General features: G+C 38.3%; 1 protein-coding gene across 2 annotated transcripts in view; it reads right to left on the bottom strand.

The window, feature by feature from the left end:
* Window positions 1-16,713, bottom strand: part of st6galnac5a (ST6 (alpha-N-acetyl-neuraminyl-2,3-beta-galactosyl-1,3)-N-acetylgalactosaminide alpha-2,6-sialyltransferase 5a) — a 55,170-nt gene extending 38,457 nt beyond the window's left edge. The window contains exons 1-2 of one of the 2 annotated variants that reach the window (XR_013194436.1): window positions 16,520-16,713; window positions 15,671-15,862 (exon numbers count right to left, since the gene is read on the bottom strand). Coding sequence is in view for 1 of the 2 variants with exons in the window: in XM_077200823.1 (XP_077056938.1) it covers window positions 15,671-15,862; window positions 16,520-16,534 (207 nt within the window). In the remaining variant the exon portion in view is untranslated. The remainder of the gene's footprint in view (window positions 1-15,670; window positions 15,863-16,519) is intronic. The other variant, XM_077200823.1, reaches the window with a different exon arrangement.
* Between the last annotated feature and the right edge of the window lie 3,116 nt (window positions 16,714-19,829).

Below are 19,829 nucleotides of genomic sequence, written 5' to 3'. Positions count from 1 at the left end.
ATGATTAGACTTGATAACAAAGTCGATTGTCCCTCTATATGGTTTATTATCCTTTGTGATTCACCACTCAGTCCTCTCTTTAAACCCCTGACCTCCATAAAAGCTCTAAAGAAAGTGCGTTCATATCTTTAATAGCTGTCAGATATCAGGAGGAGTCATTAAAGCTCGCAGATCAAGGAGATGCTGTCACAAACGTTCTTCATTCATCTCTCACATTCTTGCTTATCCTTCAGCAACAAGACTGATCCTGTATTACTATGGAGTCCCAGAGGGGATCTGCATATGCATAAAAAAAGGAATGATAATGCTCTATCTGTACTATAGCGCTTAGAAAGTCTCACACAATGGGCTGTCAAGTGTGTTTGTGAACAAACTATTGTGCAATATTTCAGTCTGTCGTGTCACAAGCGCTGATGAGAGCTGTCAACAGCATCCATCATAGCCGTGAAGCTGTGCTATTAGTCAATGTTGAAATGTGGGTAAAACCAACAAATTCCTCTTGGAATACCACTTTAGTTTAAGCTAGCAGAAAGTGTCAGCTTGTTCTCGGATCGCTGTGATTTGAGTCCGGTGGGGTAACTAAAGGATAAATTGATGTACAAAATCTTTTTCCTTTGCTGCTGCGGTTTGATTAAACCTGCACTGCTTTGAGTCCAAAGGATTATATTTAAAGGGCCCCTACTATTCTCATTGAAAGGTTCATAATTTAGTTTAGGGGTCTACTGGAATACGTTTATATGATGTTCCAAAAACATAATTTTTCTTACAATTTGCAGTGTTGTAGAACCTATTTTCACTCTCTGTCTAAAAGCTCTGCTTTAGTTTAAGGGGCTGTTTACACAACACCATTTTCAAATGAAACCATAAAACTTTTTATGCACTTTGGCCGTTCGTTTACACGACAACGACGTTTTGGGTGCCCGAAAACACAAACTATTGGAAACGGGTTTCAAAATGCAAGTTTTTGAAAACGGTCTCCGCGTAATCAACAAAACGCAAATCTCTGAAGACGATGACGTCATGCTTATGCGTATCACATGTTCAGTCACATCTAATGGCTTGGCAGCAGAATACAGCGTTTAAGTCATTTTCACGGGTTCGTGTGAATGGGGATCGTTTTGAGAATGGTGTCGTATGATACGCGGAAAACTAAAAGGAAAAACTTCTCCGTTTTAAGCATATCGTTGTTGTGTAAACGTACCCTTGGTTTCTTTAAAACCCTCCCTCTGAATGCACAGTCTGCTCTGATTGGTCAGCCGGCCCCAGTCTGTTGTGATTGGTTTACCTATTAGTTCTAGCCCAGGTCCGATATTGACAGTCAGGAATTACAAGCTGATTGACCCAAACCACCATCGCAATGATGACTTGTGCAGGACGTTTCACAGAGTTAATTTAAAATTGTATTCCTCACTTACATTTTAGATGTGATGTTATAACTGCGTCATTTTTCTACATCACAGTAAAAACTGTATGTCCGTTAACTGCACAATTCAGAAAGCATTCGTTAGACAAAAGGTTGTGGTTGCACTGCTGAGGATAGCGTTAAAAATAAGAGTGCTCTTCTTGGCGTCATAACTACCTTTGTTTGAAAGCAAGCCAAAGAAGCCAGCAGATGTGCAAATGTGTTATATAATGACGTTACGGAAATAATGGCAGGACTACAGATGAGGATTTTCAGGCAAGTATTTTTTGTTGTAGAAATTCTGAACTTTTACAGTGGACTTTTTGCTTTGTAACTTCACAGATTTCTTACATGCACAAACAGCTATTACACACTAAAGGAAAGATAAATGTCTCCTTAAATGTCACTAGTTCATAGAAACATACTTTGTTGTTCAATCCCTCCTTTTCTTTTTTTCTCTCAACTAAGAAAATGTAATTTGGAGCAACTTTATAAGAATGATTTGACTTAGTAGAGGAATAATGAATTGCTCCATGTGGTTCACGCAATATGTTCTGACTCTCCAGGGAAATGTTATCGCCATACAAACTTATCAAGGCCAGATTACAAACACAAATAACAGCTTGATCGCTCTTTTCTGAGGCTGAACGACAAACTCATCAATCACTGCTAAATAGCTGCATAATGCCTCGGGCTTCTAGAGCACTATGGGTGCAAAAAAAATCATTAATATACAATTCATCTGCTGCTTTCCCCTCTAAATTTCTCACCAGGAGAATAGCCAGAGGAAGATCAATCCATCTGTTATCTATGTAAACCTCGCTATAGACCGACTGTTGTTGTGTAGCAGTTTGTGGTTTGCGCAACGCCCCTTGAGACTCAACTGGAAAACATCATTCCCTCAAGCTGATGGATCAGAAAGAAATAAGAGGTTGAACATTAAAGCCATAAAATCATCATTCTGTACAGACAAGGGCTTCCCAAATCCCTCCGTTTCCTGCTTTATACTGAAACATCTCGAAGCAGTTTCCTTACCTAGACTCCCCAAACGGCCCCTTCCACAAAATTACATTCATGAAGAAATTCTAGTCTAAACACATACATTCACACATTTGTAGTGCTGCCCACAAGGTGCTACCAAGAGTGCTTTTGTTAGTATAAAAGAAAGTCTCTATGGCAGAGGTGAGCGTTAAACAGAGACCGATTAAGCATCATTAAAGATGGAATTGGTGGTGATGGAATTGGACGATTTTCATGTGATCTGCCATGATCGGCGACCGGCCGGTCAGTCTGACATATTCCGTCAAATGCATTTGGGCGCCGCATGATTAACATCGCGCAACATCAGTATCACACGTGCACGCGGAACGCACATGTAGGAAACCTCGTGAATAACCCCTAAAATCCACTGGATCCGTCTACGGCGCGGAACGTCAGTGTCGCGGATGCCGGAGCTAATCGCGGCCATTACAGTCAATGCTCTTAAGTCCACCAGCTGCGGACGCAGCGCGTCTCAGAAGCGTCCCAGAAGCGTCTCTCCGAATAGGTAGCAGGTCTATTTTCGCCGCTTGCCGCGTCAAACAGCACAGAGCACATCGTACCGGGCAGGAAGTCAGACACAGAACGGCATAGAGGATCCGGTCGATTTTCAAAATAAAACTCCCTGTTGAGACTCCGCATCCCTACAGTTTGGACAACAATGCCTCTGATTGGATATAACTCGTTGCATTCGCTGTTAGGCTTGGGCAGCCAATCACTGAACGTGTAATTGTAATTGGTGGTGAACTGAACGTGTAATTGTGTAATTGTGTAATTTAGGCTATACCTACAAAGTAGGAAATAACAACAGAAAAAACAAATAGAAACAATTCACTTAAGTAATCCACTTATCCATTGTACAACTTAAACATTGTACAAATAAACAACGCTCCGATTCTGAGGAAAAATGAAGAAGTCACCAACGCTCCGCTGCTGAAACGTGTCTGAGACGCTTCCAGTGGACTTTGACGGCGAGCTAGGGACGCATCAAAAACGTGGCGCTGACGTTCCGCGCTGTAGACGGATCCAGTGGATTTAAGGGGGTTAGGCTACGGGCGTTTGACACCGCAAGCAGGAGCAGCGCGTGAGCGTCGAGCAGGAGCGTCACGTGATCAGCAGTGAAGTGGGGGTTTCGGCGGAGTCTATTTTTGCTGCGCTGCTCACGCTCAATTAAAGTGAAAGCACACTTTTGATGGAGAAAATGAATATGATTTCACCCAAAAAGTGCCCAAAATGGACAGAATTTGCATGGCTGGTGTGTTTTAAGAAGAACTGGAAAAAGAAAATGAAGACTCAAAAATATTTATAAAAATTTACCCATTTAAACTAGTTTTTATTATTTCCCAATCGTTTCCTTGCACTTGCCCGAGTTTACCTCTCTGCACCATGTACAAGCGTTAACAGAGAGCGCTTGTTTAGTCTGGCTAGACATGTGGCAGAGAGAGAGGAAACAGACTATCTGGTGACAAAGCAGAAATGCTTCTGTTTGCAAAGAAAATTTGTATTTGTTTTTTATATATTATTTTATTGCCATTACCTGTTTTCATACAGAAGTTTAGTTTGCTAAATATATCACATTTTTTAAGTTGGATATTGGATGTGAAAAGGAAATGGTTCTTCCATAACACTGCACTTTAGATGTGTGTGAATTTCCCACATCAGGAGAATTTTGTATAGTTCTACTTTATAGCAATTATCTGTTCAAAAAATGTTCTATGCAAAATGTAAAATGTTCTATTAAAGAAAAGATAGAAAATAAATATTTGTGTGTGTGCTGTAAAGTGGTTAGAAAAAATTAAATCGGAATCGGCTAAATTCGGTATCGGCAGCTAAAACTCAATGAAAAATCGGAATCGGCCTAGAAAATTGTAATCGTGCATCTCTAAGCATAATCATGAAGGACTTTCTGTTATGACTTCAGCTGAAATAGCTACATAATCCAAAAGATACACTTAAAACCTGAGTGGTGCTTGCCAGTGAAGAACTCAATGCTGGAATCCCAAAATCAGTTTGTGAATAAAGCAGCATTTAAATCCCATGTGTTCAAGAGAACAAAATTTTCACTGCCACTGTGGATCTGTTATTAAATGGAATAATTTACTTGTGGAGTGTGCTTCACTCAAAGTCAGACGCCAATCGGCCTGCGCAGCACCACATGAAGTTGAAGACACCAAATTATGTTATTCAGTACATGACTTGTGGAGCTAAAGTCACATGACTTTTTTGATATGCATTTCTTGTTGGAATAAATAATGTTGGGGATGCACGGACATTAAAATTCTAGAAGATGCTGATAAGCCGATAATTAATGTCATGCTATGGATGACAAGAGATAAATGAATGTTATTAAAATTAAGTCAAATAAGTGAACAATATTTGATGCAAAGGAAATCTAAATGTTTAAAATATTGGAAATATTGACCAATATCTGATATCAAATATTAAAAAATTACATTTAAAAAATCTCTATTACCAACAGAAACCATATTCTAAATATCGGCCAATGTCTGATACACACTTATCAGCCAAAACATTATGACTAGTCAGAGGTGAAGCCTATATCGTTGATGATCTCAAAACAAGGCCACATTTTAACGTCTGAGTAGATTAGATTGTAAGCAGACAATCGGTTCTTGTAATCAATGTGTTGGATGTAGGAGAAATATCAGGAATAAAGAACTGATCAGCTTTGACAAGGGCCAAACTGTTAAGGCAAGGCGACCAGGTCAGGTCAGAGTATCTCTGAAACGGCAAGGCTTGTGTGTTGCTCCCAGTCAGCAGTGGTGAGAATTTGGTCCGAGGAGGGACAAACCAGCCGCAGGGTGTTGGGCGCCCAAGGCTCATCAATGCACGGGGGAAATAAAGGCTTTCCCATCTGGTTGAAGCCAACAGAAGGTCTACTGTGGCACAAGTCACAACAAATTTGAATGACGGTTATGGGGGAATGTGTCACATCACACTCTGCCGTGTATGGAACTGTGTAGACCAACCAGAGTGCCTACAATAGGCTCATGAGCGTCAGAACTGGACCTCGGAGCAGTGGAAGAGGGTCGCCTGGTCCAGAGAGTATACCACAGGACACCTTCAAGAGTCTTGTAGAGTCAATTCCTCGAGGGGTTTGTGCTGTTTTGGAAGCATGCGGCGAACCAAGAGCATATTATTGGGCAGGTAGTCAGAATGTTTTGGCGCATCTGTGTATATCAAATATTAACTGATATTGATCAATGAAAAAAAAAAAGTGTATACCTAAAAATGTATCCTCCTCAAAGGGAACGTATACAGTTTGTACGCCCATTTTGGAAATTGTATTCACATTTTGGTGTTTCAATAAACCATTTTTATGAAATATCCAGAAATTAACTTTTCCTTATTTAAAGCTCCAGTAGGTCACTTTTGTAAACAAATATTTGTTAAAACTGTCATTATGTCCTGAAAGTAGAATATGAAACAGATAATCTGTGGAAAAAATCAAGCTCCTCTGGCTTCTCCCTGTGGTCCTATTACCATTTGCAGAAATACACCACTCCCGGTCAGAAACAACCAATCAGAGCCAGGAGGAATGTCTTAGCAGTGTCAATCACGCTCGTGAACGCGCTGATCACCCCTCTCTTGCACAGCGCGAGCGCGTACCGTCGTTCGTGACTCTCCTGTTCGAACTCGTTCATCCAAATGAACAAATCTTTTTTCGAGTCATTTCGTTCATTCAACGAACGAAATGACTCGAAAAAAGATTTGTTCATTTTGAACGAGTCCTTTTCGGAGTCATTTCGTTCATTCAACGAACGAAATGACTCGAAAAAAGATTTGTTCATTTTGATGAACCAGTTCGAACAGGATCACGAACGTGCATCACAGAACAGAGCAAGGCGAGCATTTGTGCTTATAAAACTTAAAGTTTTGTATTTATTTTTGAAATGACCGATCGTTTCGCTAGATAAGACTCTTATCCATCGTCTGGTATCGTTTAAAGCCCTTTGAAGCTGCACTGAAACTGTCATTTGGTCCTTGAAACGTTTGTGTCATATTGAAGTCCATTATATGGAGAAAAAGCCTGGAATGTTTTCATCAAAAACCTTCATTTCTTTTCGACTGAAGAAAGAAAGACATGGACATCTTGGATGACATGGGGGTGAGTAAATTATCAGCAAAAGTTTTTTTAAAAGTGAACTAATCCTTTAACGTTATCTTACTAGCTATTTATAACTTATAGAAAGAGTGCAACGTTATAAAGTTACATGTATTGCAAAATACATAATGATTTGAGGACCAAGTTTGTAGTCAAAGTATGGGCAGGCCATAGTCAATGTAAAGCATATTGTTGATGTTTCGTCCCTATTAGTGAATGTTCCGTAACTGTTTATAATACGCCGTATTCGGTGGGTTTACTAGCCTGTTTACATCACCTGTTTACTAGCCTGCGCGTTCACAGCAGGCTCCGCTGTGGGGGAGGAGCTGTGGAGGGAGGGCTGTAGCGTAGCAGAGAGCAAGGGGGTTGGACCTGTAAGTTGTGCTTGTTCAAATTTTCAGGCTAAGTGAACATTTTCTCAAAACTCCCTACTGCAGCTTTAAAGGAGGGGGTGTTTCTTAAAGGTGCAGTAAAAAAAAACCTGTTTAATTCTTCGGGTTTGAGAGGAAGCTAACTTTACAAACATTATAAATATACCTCAAGAAGAAAATTTCATTAAAAAAATGTAATAACTCATTTACCACTTAGGATTAGAGATTTGTTAAATCCGTAAAAGTAAGAACTACCAAGCACCTTAGCAAGCAGCACTAACAACGTGTGTAAAGTGTTGAATGAATTTTAGCAGCCGCTAGGCCATCATATGCCACATATGCCAAGTCAAATCTGCATGACAAACAAGCTTTGGGAAGAACAGAATTTTAGCACCTAATGGAAATGAGGTATCAGGCACATAGTAACATCTGAACTGGCATATAATGACTGTAGGGGAATGACATTCACATCCTTCCCTTAAATTGTGTTCCTGAGGTGTACATATCAGTACGCATCCAAAGCTCCCCTACTGTTTAAATCCACAGGTTGTGTGTTTTCAGAGTGAGCGGAGAGGATGTTTTCAGCCCAGAGCTGAGAGCCATGCAAATCCGCCATCACTGGAGACATCAGCCCGGCTTGGTGACCGTTGGGATGTCTCGCTCAGCCTCTCCACAGTCGAGAGAAGAACTGACACTCATCTCGTCCCACACTGGGAGGATTCAAAGGAGCAGCCATCCGGCAAATGAAATGCAGAGAGAGCTCAGCAGAGAGCAGGGGGACCAATTCTATCACTATCCACCTTTTGGAAACTGATAATTGCACAGGCTGGGATAAAGTCCTTTCTGAATTGTGACTTACAAAATGAAATGATCCTTGTACCTCTAATATTTGACTGTGCTATGTTAACGTTACTTGACCACAGCTCAATAAAACAATGGTGAATTCAAGAACTATTTTTGAGTTGTTTATTAACTCACGTGTTATTGTGTTATTGTAGCAAACAATTCACTAAAGAAACTATGCAAGTCAGCTACTGGCGGGAACTAGGCCTGTCACAATATCAGGTTTTCACTACACAGTTACTGTGGCCAGAAGAATTCTGAAGAACAATAACTATATTATCACAAAAAAATGTTCATCTTTAAACTTATTTTGCGTTTTCACAAAAAAAATATCACACACTCCAAATATGAGGGAGGCAGAGAGTGAGTTTGTAACCACGACTGTACAACAGCGTACAAAAAGAACTTGCTCATCTTCCCACACCTTTTTTTCTGGAATACGTTAAAGTCCCTGTAAAGGCAATTCTAAAAAAACACATTAAACACATTATAAATGTTAGAAATGTATTGCTATTACAAAGACTGTGAACTGTGAAGTACTGAATTGTGGAGTTAGACCGTTAAACAGTTTTTCACCATTGCTGTGTTCCAGATTTTTTGGGCGAGGCTAAAACGGGGGCTCGATGACGCACTGGAGCCCCTGAGCTCCTGGACACGCCCCCTACTTGATGACACACTAGAGCCACTGAGACTGGCCCCTCCCCTAATCGCGAGTTACTGTCAGTACTATTAGTTACTACAGCCTACAGTTTGCTAGTTAGCTATTCCTTCGTCACGGAAATGTGTACTACCTGGATGCGATCACTTACAAAACAGATCGGTGTCCTTATTTCAATTTCCAAAAAAACTATCACATCAAGAAAAGGTGGATTTATTTTGTGAAGAGACACCTTGATAGAGAGCTGAGGATCACCACCAAAACCCGCCTCTGTAGTGATCATTTTACACGGGATAGTTTTATAAACTTTCGTCGGAGACAACTGGGATTCACTGATAATCCGCTGTTACTGGTGAATGGGGCCAAACCGACTATCTCCTGCCTCGGCCTTCATCCTGCCGTCGCGCCGACAACTGGTGCCATCATCGGCAGTGCGGTGACGGTTTAGTGTGGCTTTCCCGCGAGTGGGCGTGGTTTCAGCGCAGCCAGCAGACACACCCCCAGCGTTTGAGAGCAGTAGTCATTTTTTCTAGATTTTGATAGCTCATTTTATGTACTTGCCGACTTTTCTTATCATTCAAATTTGGCTGGGTGGCTAATACATTTTTCTGTCGTGTGACAAACTCAGAACACATACTTAGTTTTGGCTTTACAGGGACTTTAACACGACAACGATATGCTTAAAACTGAGACATTTTTCCCTTGAGTTTTCTGTGTACAGACTACTAAAAACGCGGTATTCTGCTGCCATTAGATGGCGATGAAACACTATAGACTGGACAAGTTATACGCATGTGCATTAGGGCTGCACGATTAATCGCAATTTCCATGTAAAAAAATCTTAAACCGATTTGACTTATCGCGATTTTGAAATCGCAAAGGTTGCGATTATTTTCTATGCGCAGCTTGTCATTGAGTCACTTATAACGTGCATTTGAAAAAGCAACACACGTCTCTCCAAACATGAGAAGCATTTATGAACCTCTTGTCCAACAAAAGACAACATTTAATAACATGCTTTTACAAACTCGCTTCATAATGACATTTGAGCATCCTTCAGTGAGATTATGTGGCTTTTTACACAGAATAAGGCAGTTTTGTGTTTATTGTCATGTTTAATCAATCAAAGCGTTTCAATCTTCTGTCTATTCAGCTACAGATAGTATGATGCTCGATAGGTATTTCTTGAAATGATGTGTGTTATCGTACTTCTGTTGCGGGGCATATTTGGCGTGTGTTTGTGAGAGCGCCCTCTGGTTTTCAGATGGAGCATAATGTGCATGATGTCATCGTCTTCAGAGATTCGCGTTTTTGTTGTTTATACTGAGACCGTTTTCAAAACTTTGAAACCGTTTTTAAAAGTTTGCGTTTTCAGGCACCCAAAATGCGGTTTGAGTTGAAAACGGTGTCGTGTAAACAGCCCCTAAAAGTCTCCCACACTAGCTATGTTTCCATCAAAAGTTGTGAATTTATCTTATGCACAAAATTGGAATATCACATAAAACATTTGCGACTAAATTAGCATTTCCGTCCAGCGAGTCGAAGTGAACAAAATCGTTACCTGATAAACTGGCGCTTAATATCACTAAGAAAAGTAGGAGAAGATATAATAATTTTCGTATATAATAAATGACTTGCGTCTCAGAGCACGCAGATGAAACGCAATAAACACAGTTGTGTTATCTTGCTTTCGGAGGCGGATGCCTGCTGTTTGGGAACGTAGTCGTGTAAAACAGTTCTGGAAGGTAATTATACTAAACCACTTTGACCACAGACTTTGCTCAGGCATTTCAGAACAACCAAAACAGCATTTCTGTTGTGAAAAAAAGATCGACCCGCTGCTTACTCCAGTTATATCATCCAATCGCACAATGTAACAACAATTTTACTATGCGCATCAAGGAATTTATTCGGTAAATGTGTTTCCACCGATGCACATATTTTCTTATCGAATAAAAAATGTATCCTACTCAAATGAGCGCAGAGTTTATACGCATCTTGGCGTGTCCATCCAGCAGGTTTTTATGCAATATCCCAAAATGCGCATAACAATGTGGTTGGAAGCATCGCTACTGGTGCGGGGTGCGATTAGAGTGTCCCGCTTTCACTTTTTATATCCTCAAATATGATTTTGTGCAGCAGTTTAGCTACACTTTGAGTCTTCTCCTTTTTTACATTTTATGATGAGTGGCAACTAAAGTTAAGGTGCAATACCACCACCTACAGTGTTGGAGTGTCAACCAGTTTCTGGATTATTTTTTTATATTATTGTATTTCTAGTGTTAATTAACATGATATTAATATTTATTTTTTGAAAATTTACATTTCACAAATTCACATTTATCTCCAATACATGTATATTGCAACATTTCTTCTTCTTTTTTTGGTGCTAAACAGCCACTGATCACCTGACCACTTATAAAAAAGAGCAGTCTAAACTTCTTCTAAATCATCCACAACTAAAGGCTAAGGTTAAAGAGAATAAATCCTTTGATGCCCACATGCATGCTACTTTTGTCCTTTCAATACTAAACACTCAAAGTATATACGGATTGGAACCTGTGTGCAACTAATGTGCTGTGTCATGACGAATTATAAGAGCTATGGACTATAACATTTCTATGTTACCCTAATACTTCATGAAAAAATCTCTGTCATTACTGACTCACCCTCCTGTCATTCCTGTTGTTTTTTATTTCTCTGTGGAATACAAAAGGAAATTTCGAAGAATGCATGCCTCTATTTTTCATTGTATGACAGTTCTTAGTAACCAACAACAAAATAAAAAAACATCATAAAATTGTTCAATATGTGTTCAGCAAGTCTTCTGATGTTTTAAGATTTCTGTGAGGAATACACTGAAATTGAACTAATTTAAATTTAAAATCTCACTGATATCATTTGAATTTGTCCAAAAATCAGTTACAAGACACACAAAACACACACAAACAGTTTAACCTGATTTAACATGTTTTAATGCATGTTTTGAATATACACAAATGTGAATGATACTTGGGAGCGAAGGCAATCATTGAATAACTCAAATTGTTATCTGCACCTCACACAAAACTAGCAAACGACTCTCAAAGACTTCAAATATAGTGCATATATATATGGACTACTTTTATGGTGTTCCCATCCCTTAGTCACTGACTCGGTACTAAAATTGTATGAAGAAGAGTTTGAACATTGAGTCAAATTTCTCCTTTTGCATTGCGCAGAAAAAAGAAAGTTAAATGAGTTTGAAATGAACTGAGGGTGAGTAGTTTTCTTGTTTTTATTTGGGTGAGCTATCTCTTTAAGTTCTGTGAAACAGTAGAATGCGCTGGCAGGCTCTTGGCTTTTCAAAGAATTCAGCTGGGTTTAAAAGCATTCTGAATAGCTAGCATTTCATAATTCTTGATCATAATTTGCGTCCGTGTGGGGTTGATTCAAACTGAGCCCTTCCACTATCTTCAAATCACATTAGCAGGCTGTACGTTCTCTAACATGCTCTAGAGAATTGTTTCCTTTGAACTGGCAGGTCTGAATTTGGGGCAGTATAATATGCATTCTTTCTATACTGTCAGCCAGATATCACTGATGTAATGGTGGACTTTCTAATCCACCCACATAATCCAGTGGCAAACAAAACAATAAGCAGCACTTGGCATCTACTTTAAAAATGTGCAGGGGTTTAATCTTTAAAGTCTTAAAGCAGCACAAATGCATGTGCACTCAGGCGTCAGTTATACCACCAACTGCTTTTAAGCAGATCCATGCGCTTTGCTCTCATCTTTGACCTTACTGGCCTGAACACATCACAAATGTTGAAATCATGCATTGCTTTCACACTGACATCCACTGATCTGATGCAGAAACCCAAATTCAGATTCAGCTGAAAGAAACAGACCTCACAGACATCCACTGAGGCGGCGGGCCTTAATAGTACTTGAAAAGACATGCGCTGAATTCTGATATATTGAACTTGACTCATACAGTCAGAAACAAAAGTTCCAACATCCTTCATTAAACAACACATGATACTGCATATACAAACACAAAAAATCTATCTATCTATCTATCTATCTATCTATCTATCTATCTATAATACATTTGTTAATTTTGTCTTCTACACTAACATTCAAATATCAAAGATAGATAAAGATGGATGGATGGATGGATGGATGGATGGATGGATGGATGGATGGATGGATGGATGGATGGATGGATGGATACAATATACTGTATTCCACAAAGGCATTAAAACTTCCTCTCAAAAACATCATTGAATATTCCAAAAACATCTGTCTGCATCGAACTGTCTTGTGTGCTCCTCGATAGCAGGAGTTATTCCACCATAAAGACAGCAACAATGCTGATCGCAACAGTCCAGAAATAGCAACATGTTTAATGCATTATCAAGGTCAAAGTTCAGGGTGTTTGCATGCAACTCGTCAAGTTTCTGGCCTAAATAGTTTAAACAACCTCAGTTTTAAAGAATGAGTTTGAATTAATATATTACAACTAATATCATTACTAAATGAAATCATTAAGCAAGTGTCAACTGAAGCCATCAGACTCCTGCGAAGACTTCAGATGACGCAAACTCTCAAGTATTCATTACTTCAATGAGCTCATTGTTTCTGCGTTAAATTATTACATTATTTGAATTAATATCTTTTTCTCTAACTGTGATTTTGTATATGTACATTTCTGAAATTCATAACTTAGACAGTTACCTCTGATAACAGATCACTCTAAATTGTATTGTGGACTTACGCATTTTCTATAAAGCTGCTTTGAAATGATGTGTATTGTGAAAAGTGCTATACAAATAAATGTGAATTGAATCAGAGACTTCGCAAAAATTTTAAACAGAGCACTGGAAGACCAACTCACATAGAGCTGTCAAAGAAAGCAGCACGACTACCATAGCAGTGCATTTTCCATCAGCCCTCGTGTGAACAACATGGCAGTCATCAACAGAGGCATCAGAAAACAATGCTTGGGTTTATCAATAAGAGAGAGAAGAGGTCAATGAGGGATTTGGCTTGAGTTGAAGCTGATATTGCTAAGGGCAGGTGAGTATCGAGCCGCCCGTCTGCCTGAGCCAGGGGTAAATAGTGATTAATGGCCGATGGAGGAAGGGTTAGTGCCTGCGTTTGGATTCTTCCCTTCAGCCCTGCTCTGTAGAATCTCAAGACCATTTCAACAACAGAAATGAATTCAGTGACGGAAGTGACATGGAAATACATTTTTTAACCAAAACTGCTCCAGTTAGCCAAAGATGAGATTGGAGAACACCAGCACTGGTGTTATGATTTTCCACACTAATAATCTGGTTTATTGATTAGCAGTGTCAGCAACTGAATGAGCGTTAAATCGCTCAGAATGGCTCAGAGTTGACTGAACTGGCTCAAAGCTAGGAGAAATATGTCTGTCTGTAGACATTATAAATGCCACAGATAAATTTTTAACCGCAAGACCTTCTGAAGATCATTGTTCAAAAATGCATTGAAGCACTTGTCTCTGCACACCAATCAGAACAAAGAGATGGTGCATAACCTTTTTTTTATTGTTAGAGTAGGATTATTTTGAAAGTCAATTTCTCTAAAAGCAATTGAACATTTTCACCTTTATAGAAGAGGAAATATTTGGTGATAACATGCCCCAATACCACAATCATGTGAATTTATAGTAAATTCCTGGTTACTATTTACTGTAATTTACCAGTAATTTTTACAGTAGTATTTCTACAATTTTTTACAATTTCACAGTGAACATGAGCAGGAAATGACTGTGATCTCGCACAGCAATTAGCTTTGTCTGCATTTCAGTAATCTCTTGAAATATAATCGGATTATCCAAAAAGATGTCATTATTCTTGACTTTTCTAAGATGAGTATTAATATTAAAAGTATGTATTAAAAGTTCCCCATATATAACAATCAATCAGATCAACGCAATGGCACTGCAAACTCTCTCCCCCATTATAATCAAACAGTTAAGCACAAAATTGCTACAGTACATAAAGTGCAGACTGCAAGTTATGATCAGGCTTAAAGGTCAATCATAATGCTTAGACTGTTTTCTCCATGTAACAGTGAAACCAACTGTAACACTATTATGGGCTGAAAGAAAATGAAAGCCAACCAGCAGGTACACCCATCAACATTATGGCTCATAACATAATGGACTTCACTGTTGTTATCCCACAGATACTCTGTTTGTTGTACAACCACCTACAGGAGCCTGCATTGTGAAATTGTGAATACAGTACTTTATTGTAGGTAAATTGATATTTAACCGTGTATATATATATAAACAACCCACCAACTTGCCAAATGCGGGTGGATTTCAGCCGTGGCATGTCACTCCTACTAGCCACTTTGGCAGTTTGAAATTTAAAAATAATATACGTTTTTTCAATTGTAGTCTTTTTTGAAGGGCATCTGAAATAATAAACTAAGTGCACTGTAGTGTTGTCAAAAACGCTGATTATTCAATTCATATCAATACTGAAATATCGATAACCTGTTTACAAGGTCACAAGGGTCAAAAACAATGAAAACAATAACTTTTTGTGCATTTTGACAGGACAAGTAAAATCTGAAGTGGTCTGACTGGTAAATGTCAGAATCATTGCAATGAATTAATGTGAAGATTATGTTCACATAAATTAAAAGTTGTTATATTATTTAAAGCCTAATAAATGTTTAAAAATTATAGCTTTCAAATATACTGTAATGCTGAATGCCTAATTCTGACATTGAGGAAAAAAAATCTATTTCATAGAGACATCAGTAACAGTATTGGCATCAGTGATACTGTCCTGCTTCATTCATAAGAAGATGCCATTAAACGAATATTTAAAATATAGGCTACTGTCTTTATGTTGTTGCTATGTTATTTTGGAGATTAAATGTAAAAATATTACAATATAAAATATATTAACTTTAATGTTAGGTTTTATTAATCGCAATTAATTACAAAAAAGAGTGTGATTAATTTGTTTTTGTTTTTTAATCAATTGACAGCCCTAATACACACACACACACACACACACACATTCACGCTGGTTTCTTAAACAAGCTACCAACTACCTTGGATCATAAACTTGCTACCTTTTTTCAAAACAAAGTTTATTTTCCAGCAGGATACAAATGTGCATAACTCTGGTATTCGGGGGGGGGGGGTATTGCATTGGTTACAGACAACCTCACCTGAATAGATAAAGAACAACCGTTTACCTTGTGCTCAATGATGCTGCTGTACCCCTGCAGTGCTGGAGGCGCGCGCGGCGCTCTGGTGGGCTCCACTTTCTCACCTGACGCGCCCTTAGACGCGCTGGATGCTGTAGTATTATTATTGTAACTGACGCTGTACACGAACAACAGACTGGTGCACATGGTGATCGCGAGAAAAACGGCAACTCCATGACGCTGGAAAACACGAGGGCAAAAGTTCAAATCCACCACAGAGAGCAAGGTCATAAATCATCACCAACTCATGCCCTCGGCGCAGTCAATTATAGGATACAAATCACATTTCCCATGCTTAAATATTAATTAGATTGAGATTATAAGAACTTGCAAGGTTCTAACTAAATGCTGATGCCTAAAACTAGTGCACCAGATCATGCAAAAATGGTTTTACAACAGCAACATTAAACAAAGTAAAATTTTGTATGTTTGATTGCATGTTGATCTTGTCATAGCAAAAAGAAATAAAAAACCCTACTTTATTTCAAAGATTGTTATTATTTAATAGTGCCATACTAAAATAAAATAAAAAAACTGTTTACATAATTTTGCAATGCATAGAAATACATAATATTGTAATGGAAAATGTTTTTAAAATATTTTTAAAAATAAAATTCACAAAGGCCACGTTATTTCCACAAAGCAAAATTTCCTGTCTCCATAAAAATATTTTCCGACAAACTCCTCATGATTTAGAAATGGGGATTAAGGTTTTTTTTTTATTGTCTTTAATCTTCTTTCATTCAGTATGTGAAAGCAACAGAGAGCCGCAGTACTTCAGTAACAATGCTGCACAGGAGAGATGCGAGACATTCAAACTGTTTTCAATACAATTACCATCGGTGTCTTCATCCTGAAGCCAGCTGTATTATTCTTGGGAATGTGCGCATGAAGATCCACTTTTCCCCCCGGATTGTTGCTACTTCATCAGATTATGCCGTCATTAAATTGCCGCGCTCCACTCGCGCTGGGAGATGTCAGTGTGTGTGCTGTGCGCGCGGACTGAACCCATTATTGAGCTCGGCGAGCACAGACCGTTGTGACACCGCACGGTCCTAAAGATCATGGTGTTTGAGTGTGAATTCTAATTTAGCTTTTAGAACAAATTGCACATTTGGAGTCATTGCTGCGACATGGAAATAGGATAAATATCTCTTGTAAAAGACTTTTTGTCAACATGTGCCAACAACTACAGGTAATATTCCAGGTTGAATACAATTTAAACTCAATCCACAGTATTTGACACACTCACTGCCTGATGCATATTGCAGAGAAAAGTGGTTATGAAATTGCCGGTCCTGATCTTTGAGAGTCAGTTGCATCAGTCAGACCGGAAACTTATGCTGCGTCTCAATTCGTCTACTTATACTATGGCCTAAAAGTAGCCTAGGCCTACTCTTTTTGTGAAGAAAAAGTACATACTTTTGAAAGTCTAGCAGAAAAATAGACAGTCTTTAGGATATATAGAAGGTTTGCACCTACGTCACGATTTGGTCAGTTACCCGGATGCGCGGCCATATTGGATATACTACTGAACACATTGTTACACTGATTTATGATGTCTAAACCAGGGGTTTTCAAACTTTTTGTGTGTGTGGACCACTATTTTTAATCAAGAATTTTCGTGGACAACCTCATGATACCCATAATAAAATAACCTACCTGAATTAATCCGCACCTCTAAATAGGCTTACTAGCACTAAAACTATAACTAGTCATCATATCAGTTCAACAGACTTGTTAAAAGTAAGTTTACTGCACACAACGGCTGCCACATATCTCATTTATTTATTTACTTACTCAAGCGCCCGCGGGCATAATCAGGTTTATTTGAACAACAGGCTTTGTCCCGTAGCAATGGAGTATGAAATCTATACAGTAATAAGACTTGGATATAGTCAACATTTCAAAACCTTTGGCGATATTAGGGGAATATTAATCTTCAGAGTTTTACAAGTCCTCAAAAAGTAGGCTTGAGTTTGTCCACTTAACAGCACATCCGCAAAACATTTCAGAAACGCGAGATCAAGAAACTAACTGGAAATTAAAATAATAACAGGCCTTATTCATTCCATTTATAAACATTTCGTGGCCTCTTCCTCTTTTCTCTTCAGAGAACCTACTGCTATCCACCGATCCATGTTGGGGTTCTAACCATAGATGATGTCTATGTTTCTAATGGCATTGAACTTGAACTTAACGGCAGAGCGCCACTAGCCTATTTTAGGAATCACACAATAACTTGACAATTTAATTAGAATTTTATATTAATATAGGCCTACATATTCTTTTTACTTTTTATTTTTTTATGGGAATTTCCTGGTAAAATAAAGGTAAAAAAATATTATTTTATATTTTATTTTGCCTTTCCACGGACCACCTGCAGTAGGCTACCCTCACGGACCACAGTTTGGGAATTGCTGGTCTAAACTATGGAAAAAACACATGGAAGCTGCGAAATCATATAGAGAAGGACTTAGTAAGCAGGAAAGAACGGGGAATTTTGATAAATTAAAGTTAATATGTGGTAAAGATCCAAACGAGCTAGCTTCTGTATTATTCCTTCTATTTCTTATCCCGACATAGGCTACGTTCAGATTGTCAGTCCAAAAAAAGCACATGAAATCCTATTCAAAACACATATCAGGAAATCCGCTTTAGTCTGAACGCTCTGATCGGATTCCGCGTGGTATGTGACTTTCTCACGCCACTTAAAATGTAAACGTCAGACGTAGGGTTAACTTTTAAAGAAAAGCTGGAGTTAATCGGCAATGATAGACCTAGACCAGACTTTAATTATGTGCAGAAAACAAAAGCTTTTTAAAGCATTTTAACCTCAGCAATTATAAGCAATACCCCAAGATGACAGCATCAATCAATAAGCTAAAGCTTTACTGCTGGAATTGTTTGCTGTTTGGGCAAGTTATTAAAATCTAAAAGGTTACGTGACAGGACAGAATTACTGGAACTACTCGACGATTTCAAGCCACGTTTTTGAGAATGTCTTTGGTTCACTGCAGTTTTAAGGAGAAAATACTCATCAATGGTGTTGACTTATGATTTTGCACATGGTTTGCATAAAGCGCATTAAAAACACCACATAGACATAGAAACAACATTAAAAACTTGATTTTCACCACAGGGGGACTTTAAATTTTCCAATATCGTAAGTTTAATACGGTTTGTTACATACACTTCATTGGCTGCTATGATATGATTTATTTTCAACATATGCAGAAGTGTCTGTCGCTAATGTGAGCACTGTCATGATGCATCGGCTAACATTAAATATGGTTGGTTTTATGGCCGGTTGTCATCATATTCCTCTAAAATGACACACCAATTGTGTGATGATGCAGTTCTTTGTAATGATGATTTGTATTTTATTACTTTTTGTATATTTTTGGTGATAACTCCCACGCTCACTCTGATGTTTGCTTGTGGCATTTCTTGCCTAAGGTAAAATTCAGTATTATAGAAGAGGACACAGTAAGCTAGGCTGATTATAGGCTTTTACTTTTTTTAGGAGTTTACCGTACTTTTTTCCCGACAAGAGATGGGGGTGAGAGGGCCAAGGTTCGAGAGTCACGGTTCGCTACTGCTATAGTATATATAAATACACAGATATTACATTATCAATTGTAAATACCATAATACCTCTGAAGAAAAGTTAATTGTACTAGAGTGTTAACCAGCACTGCGGAAGGACATCTATCAATTTATAAATATATAAGCAATCAGGTGCGAGAGGCAGCAGAGTGCCTGTAACCCCACAATACCAATACTAAAACAAAAAATATATGTATGGTGTAACATGCCTCATCTGATGAAGCTCAAATAAAAAGAGACTAGGGACTGTCTCATGCATCATTTTTTTGTAGTTTTTTAACAGAATAGAAAAAATAAAGGTAATTGTGACATTTTATATTGTCTTTTTAATATTTTTATGAAATTAATAATAATTATTATATTAATAATACTAATAAACTCAGGGGTTTTTCATTCATTGCTTTGTATTCATCAAAGCAACACCACCTCCAGTTCAATGTTATTAAGACTGAACTCACCGTCATCCCACCAGACAGTCCATCAGTACTGTTCTGTACTTCTGCTCCAGCTTTAGTCTATTTTACTTTACTCTTTAAAT

Source organism: Siphateles boraxobius, unplaced genomic scaffold (assembly GCF_051911475.1).
Source record: "Siphateles boraxobius isolate OS27281-9 unplaced genomic scaffold, OSU_SipBor_1 1, whole genome shotgun sequence".
Lineage (NCBI taxonomy): Eukaryota > Metazoa > Chordata > Actinopteri > Cypriniformes > Leuciscidae > Siphateles > Siphateles boraxobius.
This window is presented reverse-complemented; position numbering and strand designations above follow the sequence as displayed.